The 26,815-nt window shown below is 32.8% G+C and overlaps 3 protein-coding genes and 1 non-coding gene across 4 annotated transcripts; 3 read left to right on the forward strand and 1 right to left on the reverse strand.

The window, feature by feature from the left end:
* Window positions 1–208: 208 nt before the first annotated feature.
* On the forward strand, window positions 209–280 carry TRNAG-UCC (transfer RNA glycine (anticodon UCC)). Its single transcript has one exon. It is a non-coding gene; the product is annotated as a tRNA-Gly (tRNA).
* Window positions 281–1,286: 1,006 nt separating this feature from the next.
* LOC133297935 (receptor-like protein EIX2) lies at window positions 1,287–5,989 on the forward strand. The gene is made up of 2 exons (XM_061497172.1): window positions 1,287–4,596; window positions 5,934–5,989. Exon 1 carries the CDS (start codon window positions 1,428–1,430, stop codon window positions 4,506–4,508), a length of 3,081 nt encoding a protein of 1,026 aa, XP_061353156.1. The 5' UTR covers window positions 1,287–1,427; the 3' UTR covers window positions 4,509–4,596; window positions 5,934–5,989.
* LOC133297946 (uncharacterized) lies at window positions 5,940–11,080 on the forward strand. Its single transcript, XM_061497183.1, has 3 exons — window positions 5,940–6,439; window positions 9,298–9,504; window positions 10,172–11,080. Exons 1-3 carry the CDS (start codon window positions 5,984–5,986, stop codon window positions 10,313–10,315), a joined length of 807 nt encoding a protein of 268 aa, XP_061353167.1. The 5' UTR covers window positions 5,940–5,983; the 3' UTR covers window positions 10,316–11,080.
* Window positions 11,081–11,793: 713 nt separating this feature from the next.
* LOC133298532 (polyamine oxidase 1-like) lies at window positions 11,794–21,926 on the reverse strand. The gene is made up of 10 exons (XM_061497838.1): window positions 21,872–21,926; window positions 21,524–21,773; window positions 21,184–21,300; window positions 20,973–21,025; window positions 20,598–20,752; window positions 18,486–18,629; window positions 15,197–15,346; window positions 13,153–13,407; window positions 12,156–12,237; window positions 11,794–12,002 (listed from the first exon to the last, which is right to left on the reverse strand). Exons 1-10 carry the CDS (start codon window positions 21,924–21,926, stop codon window positions 11,794–11,796), a joined length of 1,470 nt encoding a protein of 489 aa, XP_061353822.1.
* Window positions 21,927–26,815: the final 4,889 nt, after the last annotated feature.

Here is a 26,815-nt window from a genome sequence, read left to right on the forward strand (position 1 = left end):
AGTTGCTCTGAGTTGTATAGGGAGAAAAAGAAACCCTTTTATTCTTTCCCTAGTCTAACTACATTTTTGTTGTAAGCTGAGCGATGGAGCAAAGAGAAAAAAATACATGAATTTTTTTACCTGGGATTCTTTGATCTTTAGAGTGTGATAGCGTACAAGCACGTACATGGAGACAAATTAAATTTACCCAACAGGACCAGCCGAACAAGCGTTTGTAGTCCAACGGTTAGGATAATTGCCTTCCAAGCAATAGACCCGGGTTCGACTCCCGGCAAACGCACATACTTTCTTTTGGTTTTTTATTACATTTCTTCAGTTTTCATGCGATTAGAAAAAGCTCTTTAACTTGGATTTCTATGACTCCTTCTGCCTCAGTAAGTAACTACATATCCGCTCTCAGGTTAGGTTATTGTTTTTTTCTTGTCGAGGTTGAACGAATCTCAGTTTAGCATATTTAGGGATTGCATTATGTTATTCTTCCCTGTTTCTTGCTCTTATAAGGAAAATGTTATTGATTATGTTAATTATCCTTTGGTAATTTTTGTGTTTTTCTGCATAATTTTGCAGAATCGCTTAGGTGCTATTTCAATGTTTGAATCTTCATCCATTATTTTCGTATTATTATCGTATATCAATCATCTCCAAACAGAGCTTTATTATTTTTTTTTCATTATTTTCAAAAAGTTATTTTGATTTATTGAAGAACTGTACGCTATCCGTCCTACTCTTTGAAGCTTGTAATTGGGATAAAAAGGAAATCAATCAGGTGTATGGGTGCATAAATTATTCTTTTATTTTTTTTCATTTTTATGTCATTTTTTTTTCCTGTAGAGATTATTAAATAAATACGGTATTTGAAAATTGAAAGACCCTTGCATTAGCCCTAGTTCACGAATAAAACTTAGTACTATCGTCGCAATTAATGCTCAGTGCGACGGTGAAATTATACCTATGTATGTATGGAAAGCATATAGTTATAATGTTAAAATTATTTTCTTTTTTCTTTTTTTTTCAGAAACTTATTTATTGAGGTGTAGAGAAAAAAAATTCTAATATTATAACTATGTACTTCCTATGTAGTTATAATAGCAGTGAAACGGTACTAAAGTTTTATTCCCAGTTCACATGGTTTTGTGGACTTTTTAAATATCAAACAAGATGGTAGGGCACGGCACTACAAGGCGCCAGAGTGCATACATGTTGTTGAAAATTACATGGTTCAGTTTTGACTTTGGAACCCTTGCATGGAAAAAAAGGTACGCTTATCTTGTTACGTGGAATAAGGACATATAGATAGGTTGAAAATTGAGAAATATTTTCAACCCCTTGCGTGGAAAAAAAGTATGTTTACTGTGTTATGTGGAAATTAATGTCATATAGATAGGTTGGAAATTAAGAAAAATTTCCTTGTTTGCAGCACAACATCAATGGAAAAGATGTCTATAGTTAGATTGTTGTTACCATTTTTGTGCCTGTTACTTACAGATTATGCTCTCGGCAGCCATGCTCAACCTGTTGATTGCTTATCTTCTGATCGAGAAGCTCTTATAGACTTCAAAAATGGGCTTGAAGATCCTGAGAATCGGCTCTCTTCATGGACGGGCAACAAATGTTGTCAATGGTGTGGAATAAGTTGTGACAAAATCACTGGTGCAGTTGTTGCAATTGATCTCCAAAACCCCCATCCACTGTATGGATTGTTGAACCTGAGTGGTGGGATAAAGCCATCTTTGATGAAGCTCAAGTCACTAAGGCATTTAGACTTGAGTTTTAACACATTCAGTGGCATACCAATTCCTGCGTTCTTTGGATCACTAGTGAATTTGCAATATCTGAACCTATCAAATGCTGGCTTTGGTGGCATAATTCCTCCAAATTTGGGAAACCTTTCTCACTTGCAATTTCTTGATCTCCAGTTTTTAAGCTTACATGTTGAAAATCTACAATGGGTGGCTGGCCTTGTCTCTTTGAAACATCTGGCCATGGATGGAGTTGAACTTTCATTGGTAGGAACAGACTGGGTTAGTGCATTTAACCAGCTTCCTTCTTTAACTGAATTGCATCTATCTTCTTGTTTGCTGCATGGCTATATTCCATCTCTTCCATCTCTCAATTTCACTTCACTTGCTGTTCTGGATCTTAGTTCTAATAACTTTGTTTCAAAGATACCTGATTGGATTGTAAATATTAGCAGCCTACAACTTATTGATATAAGCAATAATGATCTGTATGGAAGAATACCGCTTGGTTTAGGAGACCTGCCAAAGTTACTGTTCTTGCATTTAGAGGGAAACAGCAATCTTACAGCAAGTTGTACTCAACTCTTCAGGGGAAGATGGGAAGATATACAAGTGCTTGATTTAGCATCTAATAAATTACATGGGAAACTTCCTTCATCCTTTGGAAACTTGACTACTCTCACTTACCTTGATCTTAGCTATAATGGTATTGGGGGTGGTATCCCAGGTTCCATTGGTAAACTCTGCAACTTGAATACTTTTGATTTGTCAGGAAACAACATGACAGGAACCCTGCCTGAATTTCTTCAAGGAACAGATAACTGTCCTTCTAGAAAACCTCTGCCTAATATGGAGAATTTTATCATCAGCGACAGCCAGCTGGCTGGTAAAATCCCAGATTGGTTAGTTCAACTAGAAAATCTTGTCAGTCTCGGTCTTGCAGATAATCTGCTTGAAGGTTCCATTCCTGTTTCCTTAGGGTCATTGCAAAATCTCCACACCTTGGAACTTGAAAGGAATAAACTAAATGGGACTCTACCAGATAGTTTAGGACAACTTTCTGAATTGTCACGCTTAGATGTTTCCTCCAATCAGTTGACAGGCATGGTCACTGAAGCCCATTTTTCAAGGCTAAGTAAGTTAGAGATTTTAAATTTGTCCTCCAATTCATTCACCGTGAATGTCAATTCCAATTGGATCCCTCCATTCCAAATCTGGTTTCTTGATATGGGTTCATGTGCTTTGGGACCTTCATTTCCGGTTTGGCTGAAATCACAAAATCAGGTCCATTATTTAGACTTTTCAAATGCTAGCATTTTTGGTTTTATACCAAACTGGTTTTGGGATATTTCGTCACACTTGGTACTTGTAAACATTTCCCATAATCAGTTACAGGGGCGGCTTCCAAATCCATTACCTGTTGCATTTGCTTCGGTTGATGCAGTTGATCTGAGCTTTAATCTTCTTGAGGGTGCAGTTCCCGTTACAACACCTGGATTTGATTTGCTAGATCTCTCACACAATCGCTTTTCTGGTGCGATACCTTGGAACATAAGTCATTACATGAGATATATGACATATTTATCTCTTTCTCATAATCAACTCTATGGAGAAATACCGCTGTCTTTAGGGGAAATGATCTTCATTACTGTCATTGATCTTTCAAGCAACAACTTAACAGGGAGGATCCCTCCAAGCCTTGCGAATTGTTCTTTGCTGGAAGTACTAGACCTTGGGAACAATAGCCTATATGGGACAGTTCCGGGTTCTTTAGGTCAGTTACAACTGCTAAGATCACTGCACCTTAGTGACAATTACTTTTGGGGAGATTTACCATCATCTTTTAGAAATTTGTCCAATTTGGAAACCATGGATCTTGGAAACAATGGATTTTCAGGTATTATTCCACCTTGGTTTGGGGAAGGCTTTGCACATCTTAGAATTCTTAATTTGAGGTCTAATGCATTTTCTGGAGAATTGCCTCCGGAGCTTTCAAAACTAAGTTCATTGCAAGTCCTTGACCTTGCAAAAAATGACTTGACTGGCAGCATTCCACCTAGCTTGGGTGATCTGAAAGCAATAGCTGAAGAGCAGAAGAAAAATACATATTTACTATATGGAGAATATGTAGGTCACTACTATGAAGAAAGCTTGGTTGTGTACACAAAAGGCCAAAGTTTTAAGTATACCAAGACTATTTCCCTTGTTACTAGCATAGACCTTTCTGATAATAACTTAACTGGAAATCTTCCCCATGAAATAACAAAACTATCTGGTTTGGTGGTTCTCAACTTGTCAAGAAACCATATAACTGGCCAAATTCCTGAAGGCATGTCAAATCTGCATCAGCTATCATCTCTTGATCTCTCGAGTAATCAACTTTCTGGCACAATTCCTTCAAGCTTGTCTTCCTTGTCATTTTTGGGGTTCCTAAATTTGTCCAACAACAACCTCTTTGGTGCCATTCCTTATACATATCACATGACAACCTTTGATGCATCTTCTTTTACTGGGAATCCTGGTCTCTGTGGTCCTCCCCTTCCTGTGGGGTGTCAAGGTGATAATGATCTTAGTCATGACTCTGACGAGAGACTAAGTAATGATGATGAATTGATTGATGAGTGGTTTTACTCGAGTCTTGGTTTGGGGTTTGCAGCTGGTATTCTGGTTCCTTGTTTCATTTTAGCAATCAAGAGATCTTGGGGTGGTGCCTTTTTTTATTTTGTGGATCAAGTTATTGACAAATTATTGAGCCTCAGACACCGATGAGGAATAAATCATGGCCAAAAGAAGCAGTCTCATCACAGGCAGTGGTTAACGAACTTGACCCATGCATGCTTATTTCGTTTTGTACAAGGTTTGCTTTTGCTATAGTACTAAATAACAAGCACAAAAAGAAAAAGAAAAAGAAAAACAAAATACAGCATCCACCAATTAAAGATTCAAATTCAATGTATAATGAATAATTGGCTTCCTGATATATATATATATATATATATGTTGAATATTATGCCATAACTTTGAGTGCTTAGCTTAGTGGTAAATATTCAAGCAGGTAAAGCCAATATCTATTATTTTTGGGGTTAAATTTTCATTTTATGTTCGATTTGTACAAAGTTTCATGCCAAATCACTTTTAAAATGAAAATTTCTAAAATATAAATCAAATGCAAACCAAATTTTCGGAAAAATTAATTCATTCAAAATTTACTTGAAACACACAGAAGCTATTTTTGGCTGGTCTAAAATGCTCTTTAAATTTGTATCATTGAATACAATAAATATTCGAGAAAAGATATTTATGTAAATTATGTGAGATATATAAATTATTTTAAAAAAAAGTTGCGATAGGATGTTATCTAATAACTTTAAATACAGGTATCGAAACTATAAGTATTCAGAAATATAATTTAATATGATGAGGGTTGAGGTAATTTGTATTAGGTTATGTTTAATTTTTACCATTGTATCCAAAAAAAAATATTGATACAGATTAAAAAAAATATACAAACATGATAATTTTGATGCTATTATTTAATAAAAAAATTATGATATTACTATGTTTGTAATGAATTAATATTAAATTTTTATTTTTAATTAAGATATTTTTACTAGTATAATTGTGAGTCAGTGAGACAGATAACACTCTTTTAAAATAAATTTGTCTTTTAAAAGAAATAATGAAAATAGTATTTTTATTGGAAGGTGAAAATAATTTTATCTTTTATACTTACATAAATTTATATAAGTGCAAAAAATAAAATTATGCATATCTTATAGAAGAAACATTAATTTCAATAATTATACATATATGAAAAAAATATTTGTCTTTTCAATTGACACAAAATAACAAAATTATATCATTTTTAATGAAATTATATTGTTTTGATAAGTTTTTACTTTCTTTCTTCTCTATTTTTTTTTTAATTTCAAATTTTATAAATTAAAAAAATGACAAAACACACCAAAACAATATAATTTCATTAAAAATAACACAAAATTCCATGAAAAAGAATAAATCTTATATTATATTAACTTTTAATTTAAAATATATCGGAATATACAATACAACCTACTTGGCTGTAAAACAAATTCATCCTTCTCGTAAATTGAAGGGACGAAATCAAAATTGATTTGACTTAATTCATATAATTCATTTTCATTGAAGCAATCTTTAATTTCCCTTCGCTCTCAGGAAGGATTGAAATCCATCACCGCCTTATCTCATAACAATCAATCACTGAAATGGCAAATGCTTTGAAGAGTGGCACTTTTATGCTTTCACTTTCTTCCTTATGGAGCACTACAGCTACAACTAGAACAACAACCCATTGTTCCCTTCTTTCAAATGCCACGCGTTTTCGTTCCAAGTTCCGTTTTTTCTCCCTCTCATCATCATCTTGCACAAGAACCTCATCTGGGTTTCCTTCACTTTGCACAGTTTCTTCTTCTTCTTCTTCTTCTTCCACAGATGAGGCTGAGGCAGTAACGAAAACCATAACTGGCAATGGTAATGGTGAAACTGAAATCAGTATTAAGGATGCAGCGTGTTTGCTTGACATGAGAGTTGGACGCATTTTGAGGGCATGGAAACACGATGAGGCTGATTCTCTTTATGTGGAAGAGGTTGATATTGGTGAGCCTGAACCCAGAATCATATGTAGCGGCCTTGTCAACTATATCCCTCTTGAACACCTTCAGGTTTTTTTATTTTACTATTTATTATTATTTTACCCCAATTTTTTTTTTCTGGTTATTGTTAACAAATTTCAATATGGGTTTTGATATATGAGTCTTTTTGTGCTGATAAAACTCTGCATTTGTAAGAAAATATGAGTTATGGTAATAGAGGATTACTTCGTTGGGAATGCTTCAATTTGGATACCACATGTACTAATTTTGTGTCATTGACTATATTGTTCAATATTTGAAATGATTTGTATTATATAAGGGCTTCAATACTGATAAATCACAATGGTAACTAAATACTGAAGTGTCGTACTTTGGCTATTTGGTGTTCTATTCGTTGAGTTCCTTATAATGAAAGAGGGAGATGTTCTGTAAATAGTGTGAGAATGAGAGTGTTAGTTCTGACTTCACATCTTGGAACCTGGTATTGTTACAGAGTACTTCAATACTTCTTGGGAATCTCATAAAACTACGTATAGTTGTATTATGTATCCTATCAGTTTGGGTAAAACAGAGGTTGGTTGAGAAATTGATTTGGGTGTCTGAGGGATATATCATACTTTGGATTGTTTGTAGTGTGTTGGCCACATTCCCATGAACTGTAAGTTTGGGATTTGATATTTTTGTGCTGAAACAAGAAAGAAAATAAATGTGGCTTTAATAACAGGTTTTATAACCTCAACTACTTGAAGCCTATAGGCCATAAGTGAAACCTACATAGCAAAGTATAATCCATAAATAATCATCCAGGTCTAATTCGAGCACCTTTGAGGGAGCACCTTTGAGGGAAACACAATGTAAAGTACCACCTAATTAAATTTTGAACAAATTTAAAATTTAAACATATGGATACTGATGCTACACGTGCCCGTTCTGAGTATTAGCTGTCACTCAAAGAGCTTTCTTACATTTGCATGAGGCAAGGAAGCATTGACCTTCAAAATGGGTGTTGTACTAGTGTCAGACACGTCTACGTGTCAAATACCCATCAGATACCATCTTATGCTCCTAGTCTGCATCCTTAAATACTTTTTTTCTTTTGAAAGTCTTATACTAATGCGGGTGGAAATTAATGCTTTTGTTTTGATTTAAGGTACATGTTTTTATGTTTATCTTATATTATTAATTCATACGTTGTATTATATTTATAGCCATGGGTGGAAATTAATGCTTTTGTTTTGATTTAAGGTACATGTTTTTATGTTTATCTTATATTATTAATTCATACGTTGTATTATATTTATAGCGATGCCATGTCCTATAATTTAGAATTTACAGCATTCCCGTGTCTGTGTTATATGATATTCATGTGCCATATCTTATTGTTGAGATATTCAAGTGTGATGAGTCCCACATTGGTTGGTAATGAGCTAAGTGAAGAGTATATAAGTGAAAGGACCCATGAACCCAATGCCTTAAGGTTTTGGGTTGAGACATGGTGTCGGATCCACTTGCTACGGTTGGTGTAGCCTTAGCTCATTGGTGGTGGCCCCCTGCCACGGGCTTCCCCTGGACCCGCTTGACATTGGAGTTTGAGGGAACGAATTTCCCAACAGTGGTATCAGAGCCGGATTGGGCTCGAGCTAGCCTAGTGATTGGCTAGGAGGCGGGTCGAGTACTTTACGCTTCGGGTACTCGGTTGAAGGGGAGCATACCAATGGTGGGTTTCACACTTGAGGGGGAGATTGTTGAGATATTCAAGTGTGATGAGTCCCACATTGGTTGGTAATGAGCTAAGTGAAGAGTATATAAGTGAAAGGACCCATGAACCCAATGCCTTAAGGTTTTGGGTTGAGACATGGTGTCGGATCCACTTGCTACGGTTGGTGTAGCCTTAACTCATTAGTGGTGGCCCCCCGCCACGGGCTTCCCCTGGACCCGCTTGACATTGGAGTTTGAGGGAACAAATTTTCCAACACTTATCTGTATCTGATCCATGCATCCTAGGTCAGGGCCTTCCACAAGAGCAGAGAAGGAAGATATACTAGGAATTCAGTTTTTTAGAGGATTTGGACCATTTGTGATTTTGTGAAAGTAATATCCTATCTTTGTGTATGGAAATGCATAATTTGAACGATTGTATCAAATTTTAAACTGCTGCACGTCATAGAAGAATTGGTTCAGGTTATTCCCTCTTGATAGGGTCTATAGTTTTAAATCCAAACTTCTATTCATTTGGATAGTTCTTGTATTGTTGTTAGTTGTGGATGAAACTTATCATCGAATTTTGAAATGCACCTTTTCATACTTCTAAGCTTCAATTTCTGTATTTTTACACTTACGATGACATTACTTATTAGAAATGTACTTTCTTTGCCTGCTTACTTCTAAATTTATGTTTTATTTTTGCCTTGTAATAGAGTCTTTAATGTATGCTTATGTATTTGGCGGTGGTCTATCTGATTTCTGTACCAAGGAAGAATGGGACTTTGATGTCTGACGTTGTTGAGTTGAGAATAAAATAAAAGAATTAATAAGACATATGTTTAAGGCAAAAAATGTGGGTTCTATAGACTCATTTGTTCGTTCGAATTTTAGCAAAAAAAAATTATAAGATGCATGTGTCTTGTTCCAGGTGAGTTTGGTATCTGGAATTTATCAAGCTCCGGGAAAGAAATAATTATTTTCTAACTTAACTGCTTTACGTGTATCACTTGATGCTTATTAAAATGTGAATTCTGAAGGCAAAACACTTTATTATGTTGTGCATATAATGTATATAATGTTGGGTTAGATGGACAAACTTTTGACTGCTGGAATAGTTGCTTGTGTGTGTGGCAACACTTCAGAAATGGATTTGATGTTGTAATATAGGCATCATAATTTGTGTTTTTCTGTAAAATGTAACAAATAGTAAGGAAAATATGCAGGGCAAAAAGGTTATTGTTCTCTCCAATCTGAAGCCAAGGAATATGCGTGGTGTTAAGTCTTGCGGGATGCTGATGGCTGCTTCTGATGAAAAGCATGAGAATGTTGAACTTCTGTTCCCTCCTGAGGAAGCAAACCCTGGCGAAAGAATATGGTTTGGATCAGAAGATGAAAAGGATAATCAACCTGCCGCTGCCACTCCGAATCAGGCAATAGCTCTACTTGAATAGTAATTAATATGATTGCCTAGCTAAATGCGGAAGTTCTAAATTTAGATAATTTATTCTTTCATAAATAAAACTAGGTCGTGTTTTAGACAAAGTTTGTTGGGATACCATAATGTTTGTGTGTCCAATAGTAGTTGTCACCGGCACAAGGTGTTAATTACATATAGAGATTGAAAAAACCCTAGAGGCTTAGACCAGGTTACATTTTTCTTGAAACTCCCAAAAAATTTATCGCTCGCATATTCGTGTACCATAGAAAACTCTTGAAACTAAACCTTCAAGAGTGTAGATCGATGATTCTGCTGGAATGAGTGTTGTATATAAATCTTATTACACTGCACTGTATAAGTGGATGTCATTATCATTTAGATTACTAGTGTTATGATAAACAAACTTTAATTTGTAGGGAAAAGATTTATAGATTCAGCATTTTGTGTAGGAAGTTCAGGATCTGAACATAGAGAATTGAAGAATCTATGTGAGGAAGTATAGGCTAAAGAATAGGCTTTAGAGAGCACAGTAATGCAAGAAGGATAATGATATTTGTTTTCACACATATGGGAAATTTCTAGAGAAAGGCTAATTGATCAGTTATCTCTATCCTGTCTAATCCATATAGAACTTACTATTCTTGTGTGACAACATGCAGATACAAAAGAAAAAGATATGGGAATTGGTGCAGCCTCATCTTAAGACCGATGATTCTTGTGTAGCGATGCTAGGAGTGCATGTCATGCGTACATCTGTGGGTTCAGTGGCATGCCAGTCATTGCGGAATGCAAATATCTCCTGATCAACACTGTCTATTTCTTACTCTACACAACCGTTCTGCCACTGCCTATCCATCCGTATACAATTATTCTGCTTCATAATGTAGTTTTTGGCTAATGTGTGGAGGTTTGTTTTATGGGAATAACATCTGTCATTTTAAAGGATATAAGTTTATATCATTTTAGATCTTAACCGTTGATTTCCGTCCATCAACAGTTATAATTTATTGGATCAAAATTATTAATTAATTAATAATATATTTGGCCCATTAAGTTTGCCCAATAGATTATAACCATTGATGGACAGAAATCAACGGTTAGGATCTAAAATGATGTAACCTTATATCCTTTAAAATGATAGATGCTTTTCCGTTTTTTATATGTACTTTGATTTTAATTTTTTTTAATGATTTTAATTGGTATTTTAGCTGTTTCACTTGGAAATAATAATTTGAACATAGCAAAAATATCCTGCCTTGGAGGCAAATGGTTTAATCTCTAGTCTCTAAATCAATAAATACCCTGCCGCGGAGGCTGAGAGCTGGCAATTTTCTTTTAATATGAGGGTTGCACTTGCACACAATGCTATGTCCCTATGCTAAGTCAAGCCAATCTTGTTCGTTAGGGGATAACCAAGTGATAAAGTATGTCCTCAACCGCGAGACAATTGAAGAATAGCTGACAAAAAAGCTTAAGTGATTGGTTTTGGCTGCGGCTAAAGATTATCTGCTGTTGTTGCTGAAAACCGATTGATTGTGTTGAGGGGAAAATATCTTTTGGGAGTATTAAAGACCTGCTGTATCCTTTGTTATATTTGAAAAAAATAAAAAAAATAATATAATTGATGTTTTACATTTTGCCTATTCTTTTATTGTTATTTTCACTTAAGGCTCACCTTTTTTCTATTTTTAATAAAAGAACATATGCTCATACTTGTGTTGAGGCGGTGAATACAGTTGAAGGCCGAAGAATGTGCGGATGATTTCGGTTTGCTGATAGATGATTGCGTAGCATTGTCAAGGTGGTTCAGAAGCCATGTTAGGTGCAATCATCATTGAGACAGGAGTATTCGCAAATATTTTCAGCCTCAGAATTATGAACTTTACACGTTATACCCAAAAGCTATCAACATCATTTCCTTTAAATGACAAGTAAAAAATCTAGAATCAAAATATAAGCTAGCATCCTTCCAACATAATCTTACTTTTCTGCCTATAAAGAACAAAACTACCTAAATATACCTAAACCAATTAATTCTCTTCAAAAATTCGTAATCTAGTAAGCTCCATTAGCAGTGATGTCGAACTAAACAGAAAAGATCCTGATCCGCGCAGTTTTTCCTGCACGCCTTCACCTCTCTATCAGACTATTCTGTAAATTTATCAATGGCACCAAGAACTTGAACTGACTTGGGATCAAGACCCGCCAAGCCATGATGATTCTCATCAGTCGTGCTTTTTTCATCATCATCTACATGGGGTTTCTCAGCAAGTCCATGTAGTCATAATATGGCCTCTGCCATCTCAAGCTTGCCACTGAGATATAATTTTGTAGGAATATCGCATTTGTGGAGGTTCGAGACCGTGTCTGACTGTGACATTGTTAACGACCCTGTCAAAGCTAGCAAGGGTAACAATAGAGTTTGGTTCTCGCTTTTTCTTTCGTTCTCCTTTCTCATTTCTTCTAGTAACGCTTTGCTGGAGTCAATACCTGTTAAGCATTCCGGAGTGAAATAAATTAACATATAAAAGTGAGACCTTAAAGTCATTGCTATGCCTATTACACCTATCATAAAGTCATTGCTATTACAGTTATCAATAACCGGTTTAGGAAAAGCAAACTTAAGATAAATTAATGCCTCACCTGCGAGGTATCCACCATGTACGTACCCATTAAATCTTTCACTCGTGTGCTCCCCAGTAAAGAAAATGCGACCAACTGGAGCCTGAACCATGCCCCAAAAAGACAAATAAACACAGTGGGGAAAAAAATTATAAAAAAAATGCTTTGGGTCTGTAGAAATGAACAGCAGAGCTAAAAGAAACAGAACAAGGGGCACAATAGAAAACCAATATACAGCACAGCAGCCCAACCCCACTGGGAAAAAATCACCGCGGATAATATTCGAATATCAAATATAAAAAGGAGGTTCCTGTTGTAGTTTCGCATCGTTGTTTATTGCAATCAGCTAGTTTTGCATTACTGATTATTGCAATCTGCATCCAGATTCATCCCACCAACGGGTTATCAGAAAATAAACATACTATAAAATTCTCTAATTTACAATTGGATGTGAATTTAATAATCCTATAAATTGCTTTAGTAAGGAAATTACGCATATCGCTGTATTCTGGCCCTCCCCCAATTATTTTTCCCTTTTCTAAAGAAAAATTACATTAAATTCATAGTAAAACTAATCTGTTCCCATATTCAACATGTCAAACAATTTGTTACTTGTGTCGCAAGGAAATAGGAAGAAAAGAAACTCCTTGGCACAGAATTAAAATCAGGAGTGATCATTAATTACATACAATGACCGACAGTAAATTCCAGGTTGTCTCCCTTTTGTCTTCACACGCATTGTAATGCAGAATGTAAAGACAATTTTACCATCTTATGATTGAGAAATTCTTTCCTAGTATAATTTAATGTGTACCATTTCAGATATCACTTTAACAATATTTTAAATTTATACATGAGATGGCGCACATTGAATAGAAAAGAGTTTTTATTTTTTTTATTTTTTTTGCTCCAGGAGCACTTGAGAATTTTTCAGATTCTCTACATTGCGAAAGAAATAGTCACAATTATATATCTGTGTGTGTGCGCGTGAATATTTAGCATGATAAACAAAACAAACCTTAATATCGTGAACTACTTGGGGATTGGAGATAATAGGATAGTTGCTGTAACTGCCACGTTGGAATCTGTTATTCCACCATCGGGGAACGAGTATATCAATGGCATCAGGTATGTTGGGTCCAAACATATCCCTGAGCACTCCCATAGCTTCTCTCAAGGTTTCTTCATCAGATTGAGCTTCCACACGTTTTGATTCCTCATTTGTCAATGTCACGACCAAGATATTGGAGCCAGGGTATGCGTTCTCCATATGCTGGTGACAAAGAAGTAAATCAGGAGATAAATCCCATATATTTATTGCAAAACAATCTGATTCCCAATTCAATTATTTCAGTTATCTTAGAAGTTCATATCCAAAAGACTGCATAAATATTGACACGAATGGAGACGGATCCTATACTAAAATTCTACAATGCCTACAGAGGTCAGATTTTTTTTCCCATCGTAAATCCATTTTTTCCACTTTTCTATTAAAATGGATATAATTACTATTTAAATCCATTTTTTTCAATAGTTTCATGCTATTTTATGTGAATAAGACACTGATCATGGCTATAAAATGTAAGTAGTTCCCAGTTTCCCATGACGAAACTTGTACTGATAATTCCAAGAGGACACCAACATAGCATACATCCTAAAATGGATGATAATTCTTATGAACCAATTATTCCTAAAGTTTAAGATATTGTGAAAATACATAAATGATTTTATATCTAACATGTTCCCATACTACTTATCCGAAATTGAACTCTACATCATATGGTCATGTAGACTCTCATGCCATGTCATGAATCAATTATTTCAAAACTTAAACTATTAAATGAGTTCAAATGAATGATTTTATACTTTTATCACACCTCTAACAATAGTGAATCACTTAATAATCACAAGGGAAAAATTTATTATATCCATGTTATCCCTACAAGGATATAGTTTATATTTATCATTATAAGACAAATGGAAGTAGTTGCAATAAAAGTATTTATTATCATGAGCACTTCTAAAAGGTCAAAACTAGAACTAACTAAAAATAACATAAAATACCTAGGCCACCATGCGTAAATCAGGGGATGGGAACATAGAAAAGTTATCTCTTCATATCAGACAAAAGAGTTGTTTCTCTTGAATTATAACCTTTGGCTTTAGTATATAGAAAATCCAAACAAGAGGAACTGAAATATAGTTACGGAAGGTAAATGCAAATAAACTTGTCATGAAGTTCAGTAGTTAATAACGTCAGACTTGGAACTAAGTGGTAAGATAAATGAAATTTATTGAATAGTGAGCGCACTAGGATTTCTGCATAAACTTTGATTTCACAGGTTGTGAGGATTCTGTAACCAGTTCATCTAACAGGGAGTTGTTATATTACAAATTACATGTATTTAAAGTTTCACTGGAGTGGTTGGCCATACTTCGGGGACAGAAACAAAAACCAGAGTTATTTTAAGAGACATTTTGAAAATATTATTCGCGCTAATCAAGATAAATTTCAAGCTGACTTAATAGGTAGGAATTAAGATGAGTCTGTTTCCAAAAATAAAAAATAAAAAAATTAAGATGAGTAATGTGACCCACATTAAATAGCACATAACCTATAATTAATTAACAGTGCTATTTAAATCCTCTGCGTTCCAATTATTCTCTTTAATTTATAGATCATCTAAATTCAAGATATATACGTTCACATGGGCCCTACTGTTAGGTAATAGGACAGTAGTTTCATGTAAAATAAATTTCACATCATAGCAATTTTTCTCATATCTTGGGTGCTGGAAAAAATTAGATATTTTAATTGCCATACTTTCATAATTCACATTATTTCCCACAGAAATTTGAGTATGATCAATGCAATGCAACATGCGACTGACGTACATTAAACTGGCCAATTTCAGAGAATTTTGTTTCTTGTTCAACTAACTGAATAGCAAAAAATAGCTTCGGGATGAGAACAAGATAGTCGTAGAATGCAGAATAAACAACAGAGCATAAAATACAGCATGCAAAATACAGCATAATATAAAGGAGAATTTCAAATAAACCTGCCAAAACGTGTAGTAGCCTCTCCGATCGTGAGCATATATAAAAAATTCCTTTTCGGGTCCACTTGGCCAGAAGTAATATGGAAACTTCAGAAAGATTTTGGTGTACACCATTACATCACATTTCGCTATGGCTTCCAATTTCCATCTCTGTGTAATAATTGAATTCATCATGGACATATTGAATCAGACAAGTATAGTGTTTAGCAAAACTAAAAGTCTTAACATTATTGAAAGAAAATTTAGACAACTAAGCTTATCAGGTGTCAGGAATCAGACAAAGTGTCTCAATGATCATATATTTTAATAGTTTATTTTAATGGTCTCGCATCATTGGTACATTCATGCACAGTTTGATCAACACATGCCATGTTCATATGCATCTTTGTTCAGCACTTGGCTCAATTGCCAAGTATTAATAGTCCTCAACCAGAACTAATAATCATAAGTTTGTATAAATTGACAGTTATAGTAAAAACTAAAGCGGTAAAATTATATATATAGTCTTATCTTATGTGTGATAAAATTATAAAGGACGATTGTAAAACATGACATTCATTCCGTGTACACCACACTTGGCTTATATAACATGTAACAAGTAGCTCCTATACACTTCCCTCCGTTGATAGGACATGCAATTGAGCGATTTAAAATATTTTTCTCTGTCCACCCACAGGCTTCTGACAAAATAACAAATTAGCAATCCTACGGATCTGCAGCCAAGTTAAAACCAACAAGGTTTTCTATGTTATCACCTCCGGAATACCCCAGTTTCTGCTACCTTTTAACCTTTGCCGTCCATTCTAAATGCAAAGGCCCGTAAAGTTGCTTCATAGGGTCGCACTAACCTACCTTTAAGGGCAGGGTATTGGCTACACATATCATTAACTAATTTTAAATACTTAACAAAATTAATGACTTATTTACATAAAAACAACCAGACTCATTTATTATTTGTCTAACTGACTCAACTTCTTAAAATCATGGCTTTAATGTTTATATAGTAAATGTAGATAAGTTATCTATATTTGTTTCCAAAATGACATCATTTTGGGTTGAAAAATTAAAACATTATAATAAAAAAAACTATTATAACCCTTAAATAAATTATAATTACAAAAATACCTTGATTTCCGCCTCAAAACGATATCGTTTTGGGCAAAATATAGATAAATTATTTCCATTAACTGTAGAAAAAGTGAACCCTAAAATTACATAATAAACTTTTTCCCAAACAGGATTAACCATACACTTTATGTTAGATCACTAGGGTACCGGAATCCCTTAGAAATAGGTTAAAATGAAGGGTTTAATAAGTATAATGTTGCATGATGTAAGAAGACTTTTCTACACTCACAATAAAGAGGAGAGAGAAAGTGAAATAATGAAAGAGAAAAAAAATATGTAAACCCCACCTCTTAGTTGTATGTGTAGAAAAGTTTTTTTTTTAAGTCATGTAACATTATACTCATAAAATCCTAAAATGAAATGGACGGGAAGGAAGGGATACTTAACGGATAGTTTCCCCTAAAAACTTTTAAGGAAAAGTTCACCAATACTTATGGTTTGCTTCAGAACCATCAATGTTCCTGCAATTTTTTTATCACATATATCCCTGTGTTTTGTAAAAATTAAAAAATCACAGGGGCATATGTGATAAAAAAAATATACCCTTTTGCAAACCACAAAGGCATATATGATAAAAAAACTACAGGAAGATAGATGGTTCTAAAATAAACCACAGAAATATTAGTCAATTTTTCCCAAACTTTTATTATTATTTCAAATGAAATGTTTTGTGCACAGTCCTCCTAGATATAGATGAACGTACACAATTAATAAGACTACATATATTTTTTAGGCCTATTTTACCTATTTATCTATAATATTATTGGATTATAATCTCAAAAAAGAAATAATAAAATTTAGTTAAAATTCTAATCTAACAGTATTGAAGATAAATAAATAAGATAGGCATAAAAAAAGTAGAAAAAAATATTCTATCTCAATGAATATAAGATTAAGAATAATAAAAAAATGATTAATTATATTTTAAATTTAACATATGTAATATGTTATTAGATTTAGTATTATAATTAATATTTAAGAATTTTAATTTTTCAATGTGTTAATATATGATTAAATGATTATTAAATTTTTTACTGTTAAAGTATTAAATTTAAATTATGAAGTACATGGGAAGGGAGAAGGGGGAATTAAGATCATCCATTATTTAGATGCAGTATCAGAGATTCAGAATCACAACTAACACATGCAAGATGGCACCGTCCTCTGTCCACGTGGTGACCCAATCAAGAGGTCTAATTTAACAAATTGAAAAGTACACCATCGTTGATGAGACCGCTTGGATCATTCACCAATATTATATCTTTGGCGTCATCTGCCAGAGAACTCAGTTTACTATGAGACCTGCTGTCCCTATATATTTGACTTTCAACCTAATGACATTAGACCATGGTCCCACAACCTAAATATCATGAAAACAGAAAGGAAATTCCTACTACAGGACTGCATATGGACAGAAATAGAGATTCAATTTTCACCTTTCACCGCGTTGGTACTTGTTACCAAGCAAAATATAGAATGGTCTTGACTAAATGCTTTAACTGCAGGGCAATGCTGTTTTCATCAATAGCCCATTTTTTATATTAGTTTTAAAGGTAAGCTATATTTACTATCAATTTGTCCTGTAATTTTTATTATTATTGGATTTCCATTTCTTACTCATCCTTTTATTAATCTAAAAATAACAGTGATAATAAAAAGAAAAGCTACATGTAAACAGGGGTAAATTAACTAGCTTCTATATTTTATAAAAAAAATTAAGAAAAACTTAAAAAAAAAAATCCCTAAAATATTGAATCATTTACATTTGTACTTATTTAGAGTTTTTTTATCACTTAAACTCACCTTTGATTGAAAATCATTTATTTTCCTAATTTAGAAATGTAAGTGATAAAAAACTTTAAATTGAAATATAAATAATTCAAAATTTCAGAAATGAGATAAGTGATTCTGAAAAAATTTATACGGGAGTTTTTTAAATTTTGCAAAACATTTATGGTGATAATTCTCGGTAGTTATTTTTAACCGTATAAACAAACTCATCAATAATGTTAGTGTGATAAGTTCGAGATGTTCACGTATCTACGATTATCATGTGAGTTCCACATCATGTACAACGGAGATATGCATATCCATTACGGGGCTACAGGGAAATGGAGGGCTGAAAGAAAAGGAGAAAGTATAGAGTATAGAAAAGACATACGGGCAAGGGAGGATTGAAGGCAACGAGGTCGCTTTGGAGAACGCCAATGCTAACGGACAGAATTACGAAATTAGCTTCGTAAACGCAACCATCCTCTGTTATCACCTTAACACCACTTCTCGAATGCTGTAATTCCCGGACGACCTGCACAATGCAAAAAGATAACGGAGCGACATTATTACTACGTCGAGAAAACTACTTCCGAGTAGATTGAACATTCCCATCCCAAAAATATCAAATCACTCAAAAAGTAAAGTAAAGCAAGAACGACAAACTTTTATTTTATAAACTTACAAATTTTATTACGTCTTAATAATAAGATTTTATTTAAAAATATTTTATCAATAAAATATATTATAATTTATAAGAGTTTATAAATAAAAAATATGTAAATATAAACTTCCCATAAAATAAAATGAATTCTAAACTTCAAACTAATAAAATAGCCTAGAAATCGACTAGCAATTAATTCAGAGAAGATTAATTGCAGAGGAATCTATTTATTGGAGCTTCCCGTAATTTACCCAGAATTACAGTAATAGTTAAGAACCCGATCTTTTGGTTTCTTATTTCTCAGTTTAGGTTTTGCCTGCTAAATTGAGATATTTACAAGACTTCGTTCGTTTACGCTAAAAATATTTAGGATGAAATGACATATCTCCTTAGGCTATTGCTAGGGTCAATTCAAGTAGTTTGGAGGACAACATAAATTGGGAGTCCGGGACCTACTAATTTATGAGATGTAAAATGCCTTACAAAGATTAAATCGAACATATTATATGTGGGTCAAGTTGTGCCGGCAAGTGGGGGGTTTTCGGCTTTAGGCATATCGCTGTTGGCCTGTAACCCTTGAAAAATTGCAGGAACAGTTTAAAGACACCAAAGAGATCGGCAAGACCTGCTAAGTGTCTGGCTTCAAACACTCAAACAGTGCTAGGATGAATTCAATAAAGAGAAATTGTTGAGAATAGCCATAATTTTTTGTCCACCGTCGTTCGTACTGCTATTAGCATCGTATACATAAGTAGAGAGACACAAAAATGGGTAATATATTATGATTAAACATTTTAGTTGAAAATGTTTTATAAACGCAAATATTTATGATAAATAAAAATAAGTAACCTTTTCTTTAATATTAACGTTTTTTTTTTTATGTACAAAGAAGTAACTTATAAATGGTTAGTGAGTGGTGATGGGAAATGTCGGACTCCTTATGGGGATGTACGGTCTACGATAACGATATTGTGAACTAAATGATGTTTATATTATTTATATCTTTCAAATGCTTACATATTTTAATGAAAATGTTAAATAATGTTTTTTATAAAAGAATTATTTGATAGAAAATAATTTAAATTTTTATTAAATTTTGTCAATTATTTATTTACTGACATACAAGATTTAATGAATAATATTTAAAAAGATTGTACTTGAATAATTTATCAATATTTTTACGCTTGAAAGTTGAAAGGCAATGCTATCACTTGACTAAAATTAAAATGTACTAAAAAGACTTTGAATAATAGTATATTATATCCTTCTATTCTTCAAAAAAAATTCAATACATTATAACATTCTCCTTAAGTTCTATATTATCCTTATATGAAATTTGCAGCTTCGTAAATTTATTAATTTCCCTTATTTAAGAATCTTCTAAAAATCATTCCTTGTAGAATATAGTAGTAGCATTATAATTTTTCTGTCCAAAAATAAAATAGTCAAAAGCTTGAAGAAAAAAAGTGTGGGTCTGTGGGAGTTCACACCATAATACAAGAAAGAGTGACAGAAATTATCTTGAAAAGTATATCATGACAATCAAAAGCCAAAATCAGTTTTGAAAAGTCATTATCCTCAAGCTCCAAAAGTGCGTCAAACAGTTTGGAAAGCAGCGCATGCAAACAAAGACCGATTTTCAATTTCCCCCATCCTCTGCCATGCTATCTATTCTGTTTTCTTTTTCTTTCTTTCTTTCTTTTTCGACACAGACTATGCTAAGTGCTAACTAACAAAAAGACGGTGTCCACAAGTGGTGGACGCGGCGGGTAAGGGGCATTGAAAAGTCTTTGAGAACAAAAGAAAGAAACAGAGCTCATTAGATTACCGGAACAGTACCTGGTTAAGTTTGAGACGACTCTCCAAGATTTTACCCTCTGATGTAAAGAGAAAATCTTCAGCCATTTTGTATAGCAAATAATCATACCCTCTTTCATCCGCAACCATAAACTCCCTCTCGCCAAAGTCTGTATAAGTAGATATTGGCTCCACCTCTGCACCCAAAATTTTCACCTTATCAGTTTCTAATTTCGGAACAGATATCCATAAAGCAAATCGCATAAGTACTAATAATTAACAATTTAATTACGAAACAACATTAAGAATTAGCAATTTAATCACAAAATCATAGTATAAATCTGAAAGGAAAAAACAAGAATGGGAAAAATTCAGGGTTTTAAAATTAAGCTGGGAAATTGGGAACTGGGAACAGACCTGCCATTTCAAAATCATGGAGGATGAAATCAATGGCCAGCTCTATTGGCGTCCTAAAACGAAACAAAAAGCGAGGGAAAAGAATCTCACAATCAAAATATATCAAAATGGAAATAATTATTAAATGCTTCATGTTATATGGTCACACTCACATCACATTCATTCATTAAATCTTTTTATTGCTGAAAGCTACAAAAGCAATTGCACTTACGAAGGTGGTTCGGTTATTTTAGAGTTATTGCCTTCCTGGTTCTTCAAATTTTGAATCGCCGAGTCCACGGCTTTTTTGTACGAGTCGGCAGCGATTCCACTCGGAAATATCTTCCCACTGCAACTAACTAACTCGTTATGGAATTTGAACCAAACCGATACCAGAAGTAACAGAACAGAGCAATAGGCAGAAACAAACAAAGAACGGAAATGACGCTAACAGAAAAAAAAAAAAAAAAAAAAAGGCGCGCGCCTTGCCATCACGGCGCATAATAGAGAAAACGGCCAAAACGGCGCAAAATAAAATAAAAATAAAAATGGAAACAATCGTTTTCGCAGACCTGCGATCGTAGATGTTGTATCGCGCATTGCTATAGTCGGAGAAGCAGGTTCGGAGGCCGGATTCGGCGGCGAGTTCCCAAACAGGATTGGACACTTTGCCGCCGACTCCGGCGATCCAACCGGCTCCGAGCTCGACGGACACGCCGCCGAAGTTTTCCTTTCGGATCCTGCCGCCGATTCGGTCTGAAGCCTCGAGGATCACGAGGTCCTCTATGCCGTTCTCCACTAGCACCTTCGCCGCAGAGATACCTTCCACACAAGGAAAAAAAAAAAACGGAATATAAATGATACGGAAGATTAATAATGAAGATGTTGAGGGGGAGAATTGTTGCGGCGGCGGTACTCACCGGAGACACCGGCACCGACGATGATGACGGAGGAGGAGCGGGATTGAGAATCCATGGAATGAAAGAGTATAAAGTAGAGATAGAAAGAGAGTGTGAGAGATTGGAGATGGTGAACAATTAAAGAGTGCGTGTTTGTTTGGCTGGCATGAGAAGAAGAAATAGCGGGAGTCCGTTTATATAGTTTTTTTTTTTTTTTTTTTCTGTTTTTTCTTATTTACTTTTTCAACAACAAAAAAAAAAGTAGTATATATTATTAGGGAAAAAAATTTCTGATGTTGCTTTAGATAATTTTGTCTTATATTCATCGAAACGACGTCGTTTTGAGCTTAAAAAATTAAAAAATTATAATAATAAAGACTATTATAACCCTAAAATAAATTAAAATTACAAAAATATCATGATTTCCGTCCCAAAACGACGTCGTTTCAATGAACATTAGATAAAGTTATCTAAAATAAATTTAGAAAAAACAAACCCATATTATTATCTCATTATATTTTCAAAGTTAGAGGAAAGGATAAATTTATCAAAGATTCATAATAGCTTAAAGGAATTAAGATGTACTCTTCATATTATCGTGCACAATCTAAAGCTACCATTATCTCACCGCTACCATTAATTAATAATATTATCGTCATCAGTCAACCATTACAATTGTCACATGTTATTGTTGGCGCATTATCACTTACACAACTGTCAACACTTCAATTGACCAGCATCAGTCATTGTTACTAGCTACAAATGCTAACATACAAATTAAAAGTTTATCTATTAAGAATATAATTATTTTATTTTAAATTTTTTGTAAGCTGTTTATGTATTTTAGTATATTTTATTTAAAATTATGACTTTTAAATTTTTTAATAATTTAAAATAAAAAATAATGTTTAAATAAGTAAAAAATACGAGTTTAAAAAAAATCAAAATAATATGAAATTGTTAAAAAATAACACTTTATCTATTTATATCATATTATATCACTGTATGATTCGTCACTACTTGTTTAGCGCAAATCAAACATAGGAATAGGATGTGCGTATCATATCTATATTATGTTTTTACTCTTATTCAATTCTCTTGTCCTATCAATTCTTATGATAACCTCCACACCAAACAACAAGTTTCAAAAATTTAAATTTTAATAAAAGCAACAAAATATTATTATCATTAATTTGGCTTATGATTATAAATTGAAGTGTATTAGATTATTGATACTACATAATTATTTAAGGATGACCATATGTTCAATTGGACCTAACTACATTGTGTACCTTGGAGGATTTATAGGTTTTTAGAGAGAAGGAATGAGAAAGATAAAATGACTACGCAAACAAACTCACATTAATTAATGTTAAATTCTTTGTTCATGAATGTTTATCATTTTTATTTCTTTAAAAGTAAATAAAAGTAAGATAAAAATATTTAAATAAAGAATGAAGTCTATCATCAATCAATACTAAAATATAAATAAAATGGACACAATCTTACGTAAATATATGACAGCATATAATAAATTATTGTTACGTGAGGAAACAAGATCGACGGGTTCCGTACGCTTTTAGTTTTGCATGTTTTTTATAGTTGTCCTTAATGTAATCATTCATTGGTTTTAGTGAAAGACTCGACTAATGCTAAAAGATTCAATTAACAAAATTTTATTAGTGTTAATGTTATATCATTTTTAAAAACTTAATCAATATTCAGATTATACTATAATTTTTTAAACAAATATCTCTACTAGAAAATCAGCTATTACCAAAACACTAGCTAGCTACCAAGTGACTTCGCCACTGAATTTGGTTCAAAAAACCTTGTTCGATTGTTTTTATTGCGTGGAGTATTAGTTTTACTTGGGAATTAGTCCCTCCTTTCAAACTCCTAAAAAAAAATAGGGTCGTTTGATATTTAAACATAAAATAATTTTTTATTTTTTCTTTGATTTTAAAATCAGGAGAATGTTATTTTTACAATTTATTTTTGTTTGCAACCTCTTACAACCATATCTTAATCTTTGATTTTCATCAATCAACGGTTATCATTTTCGCCAATCAAACTCATTAATTAATTCTTAATTCTTAATAAATTATAATTGTTGATTGACGAAAATCAACGATTAAGGTGTCTTTGTAAAAAGTTGTAAACAAAAATAGATTATAAGAATATCCTTTCTCTTAAAAATAATAAAAATACTCCAAAAAAATAAAGTAAGGAAGAAGTACAAATTTCTAAATTTCCATATCAACTAAGGGCATGTTTGGTACATAGTATAGGATAAAACCTGATAGTATAAGACCTGATAGTATAAGACCTGATAATATAAGACCTGATTGTATAAGATCCGATTAAATTTTAATACTATCATGTGTTTGGTATGGTATTGTATAAGATAATATCCTCCAATATTTTAAAAATTAATATATTAAAAAAAAATTGTTTAATATAATAATATTGAAATGATATATTAGTTCTTGAGAATTGTACTTTTAAGCAACATTAATACATTAATCCTTTACCAGGCCTAATCCTACCCCTTTAGGCTTGATTAATTTATACCTCATTTTGATGTATAAAGGGATCCTGCTTTATAAGCTTATATTATACGAGGGTCACGTCAAATAACTGAAAATATCATAACGTATAATATAAGCTTATACTATCAGGCCTTATACGTCACACCAACATGTTCTAAATCAAGTCACAAAATTTTATTCATAGCACAATAGAATAAAAAACAATTTTATTATTTTTTATTTTAACTCTAATGCATGAAGGCTGAAGCAATACAACATAGAAGATATCATTAATTATAGGTTATTCTATTTAATATTTATACATATTAGATAATGAATTAATAAAGAATTTTTTTATTTTATACACTAGTCATCGAATAATTAATAACACAATATTATATGACCCAAATTAAATACTTATAAAGTGTTTATATTATCTCGCAACTCAATGTGCACAAAATACAATTTAGTTGCGTCGTGGATGCGAAACGGCATTGAATAAGAGACGGTTCAGCAACGCACGTGTAACGCTTTTGTGGTTTGTGGATTCCATTGGATCTCCCTCTGCTAAGTGATATCTTTGATTCGATTTCGAAGTTTTAAGTGCCTGTCACTTATATTATGGTGACAGCTCAATCAGGGCCATACAATATTAGAGAATGAAAATGTACAAATACGGTGTGATTCAAGATCAGCCGCCCACGTTTTATCATCCCATAAAATATTTGTATAAAACAATATCAGCGTTTTTTACCCTATCAAATAAATGCAATATCTTTATATTATAAAACATTTGTAGCAGATTATACAATAATCATACTTGCATGATTGCCATACTAAATCTGTATAAATGACAGCATTGAATTCATAAATAATAATAACGATACACACTTATTTATATACATATCATTTAAATATAACTAGTTTCATTTTTTTTATTTACACACTTTTTAATTTGGTCATTTCACGTGTATGTGAAGCTTAGTGCTTAATGATGATACTTTGTACAAATTGTTTTTAATTTCATAAATATAATGTTTTAATTTAATAGATAATTATGTAATATGTTTGAATTTTTTTTTCCTGGCCAATTTTTACGTTATTAGAGACTGAGCAATAATCTCGGCTCAATCAATTTTAGTGCATCCTCCATATAAATCAAGTACATTTTGAAAAATTAATTGATTCCCCGACTTTGGACCAACTTGTTTCATTTCACACTCCTTTTGATTTTTTTTCATGTTTAAAGGTATATATTCTTTTGGAACTAATTTTTACCTTCATATATGATAACCTTTGTATAAATAAAAAAAATTCTTTATTATTCTAACAAGTACTAAGATAAAAAAAATAAGATATCACAAAAATTTAATGCCAAGTAAAATATGACCTAATAGTAAAAAAAAAAAAAAAGACCAGGCGGGCTAACCACCCCAATCTGTTTTGAAGGCAAGTTGGTGAGTTGAAATATATAATCCAACCCGTTCTGTTTTGGCGGTTTGATCCGTCAGATTTAATCCATATTATCATCGCAATCGCATTACCATCTTTGATAGAATTGTCTTCAACGAAGGATAAATATGATTATAAAATAAAATAAAATGCAGAAAAACAAAAATCAAGTTTTAAAATAGTGACCAATTAAATAGAGCTGTTGACAATCCTTTTCCATATGATAAATTAACTGTGCTTGATATTAAAAGTTTCACAACGAATTAATCCGTGATGGCATGATCCGTGGCTTCCACACATTGCTGGCCTCATGTTTCATGCTTTTACTCGCTGACAATCCAACATATTGTCGTGTAAAAGAGACTGGTTTAATGAGTAAAGTTTGGGAATTGTGCAGGTTTGAAACTTTGGGGCTCGAGAACATAGTTCAAACTTCAAAGCGCTATAAATGGAGCAGTTATTGTGCTATCATACCTGACTCTATAGTTAGAAAATTCGCCATTGACTGATTCACGATCGGTTGGGGAATGAATAATTTCATATTTTATTTCAACAATAGCGAAAAACTGTATTCATTTATTAATAAATTGGATTTCATAATTTTAATAATAAAGTTAAATAAAAAAAATATAAACTATTCATTTCTAACCTTTTATTTATTATTAAATGACTGAAATTTTTTATCTCAATAAAATAAAACATGAGAGAATCGGGGTATTTTTGTTTTCTTCATAATTTTTATGCAGTGTTTAAAAGCCACACACATAATAAATCAAGTTACTAAGTAAGGGACACCTCGTGATTAAATTTAGTTTCTATCTGTCTTTGATCTTTATGTCGTAATAAGAAAAGGGAAAGCAGTGTTAATAATGAGAGATTCGTGATTTATAAATTTCCAAAAAGGGTGCAGGAAAAAAAAAAAGTGCTGTTGGATACTATATATGGATAACAACGTAAATCTTATATAAATTAAACAATGGAC

Source organism: Gastrolobium bilobum, unplaced genomic scaffold, assembly GCF_033153095.1.
Source record: "Gastrolobium bilobum isolate Gb01-03AN ecotype WA unplaced genomic scaffold, APGP_CSIRO_Gbil_v1 utg3870, whole genome shotgun sequence".
NCBI lineage: Eukaryota > Viridiplantae > Streptophyta > Magnoliopsida > Fabales > Fabaceae > Gastrolobium > Gastrolobium bilobum.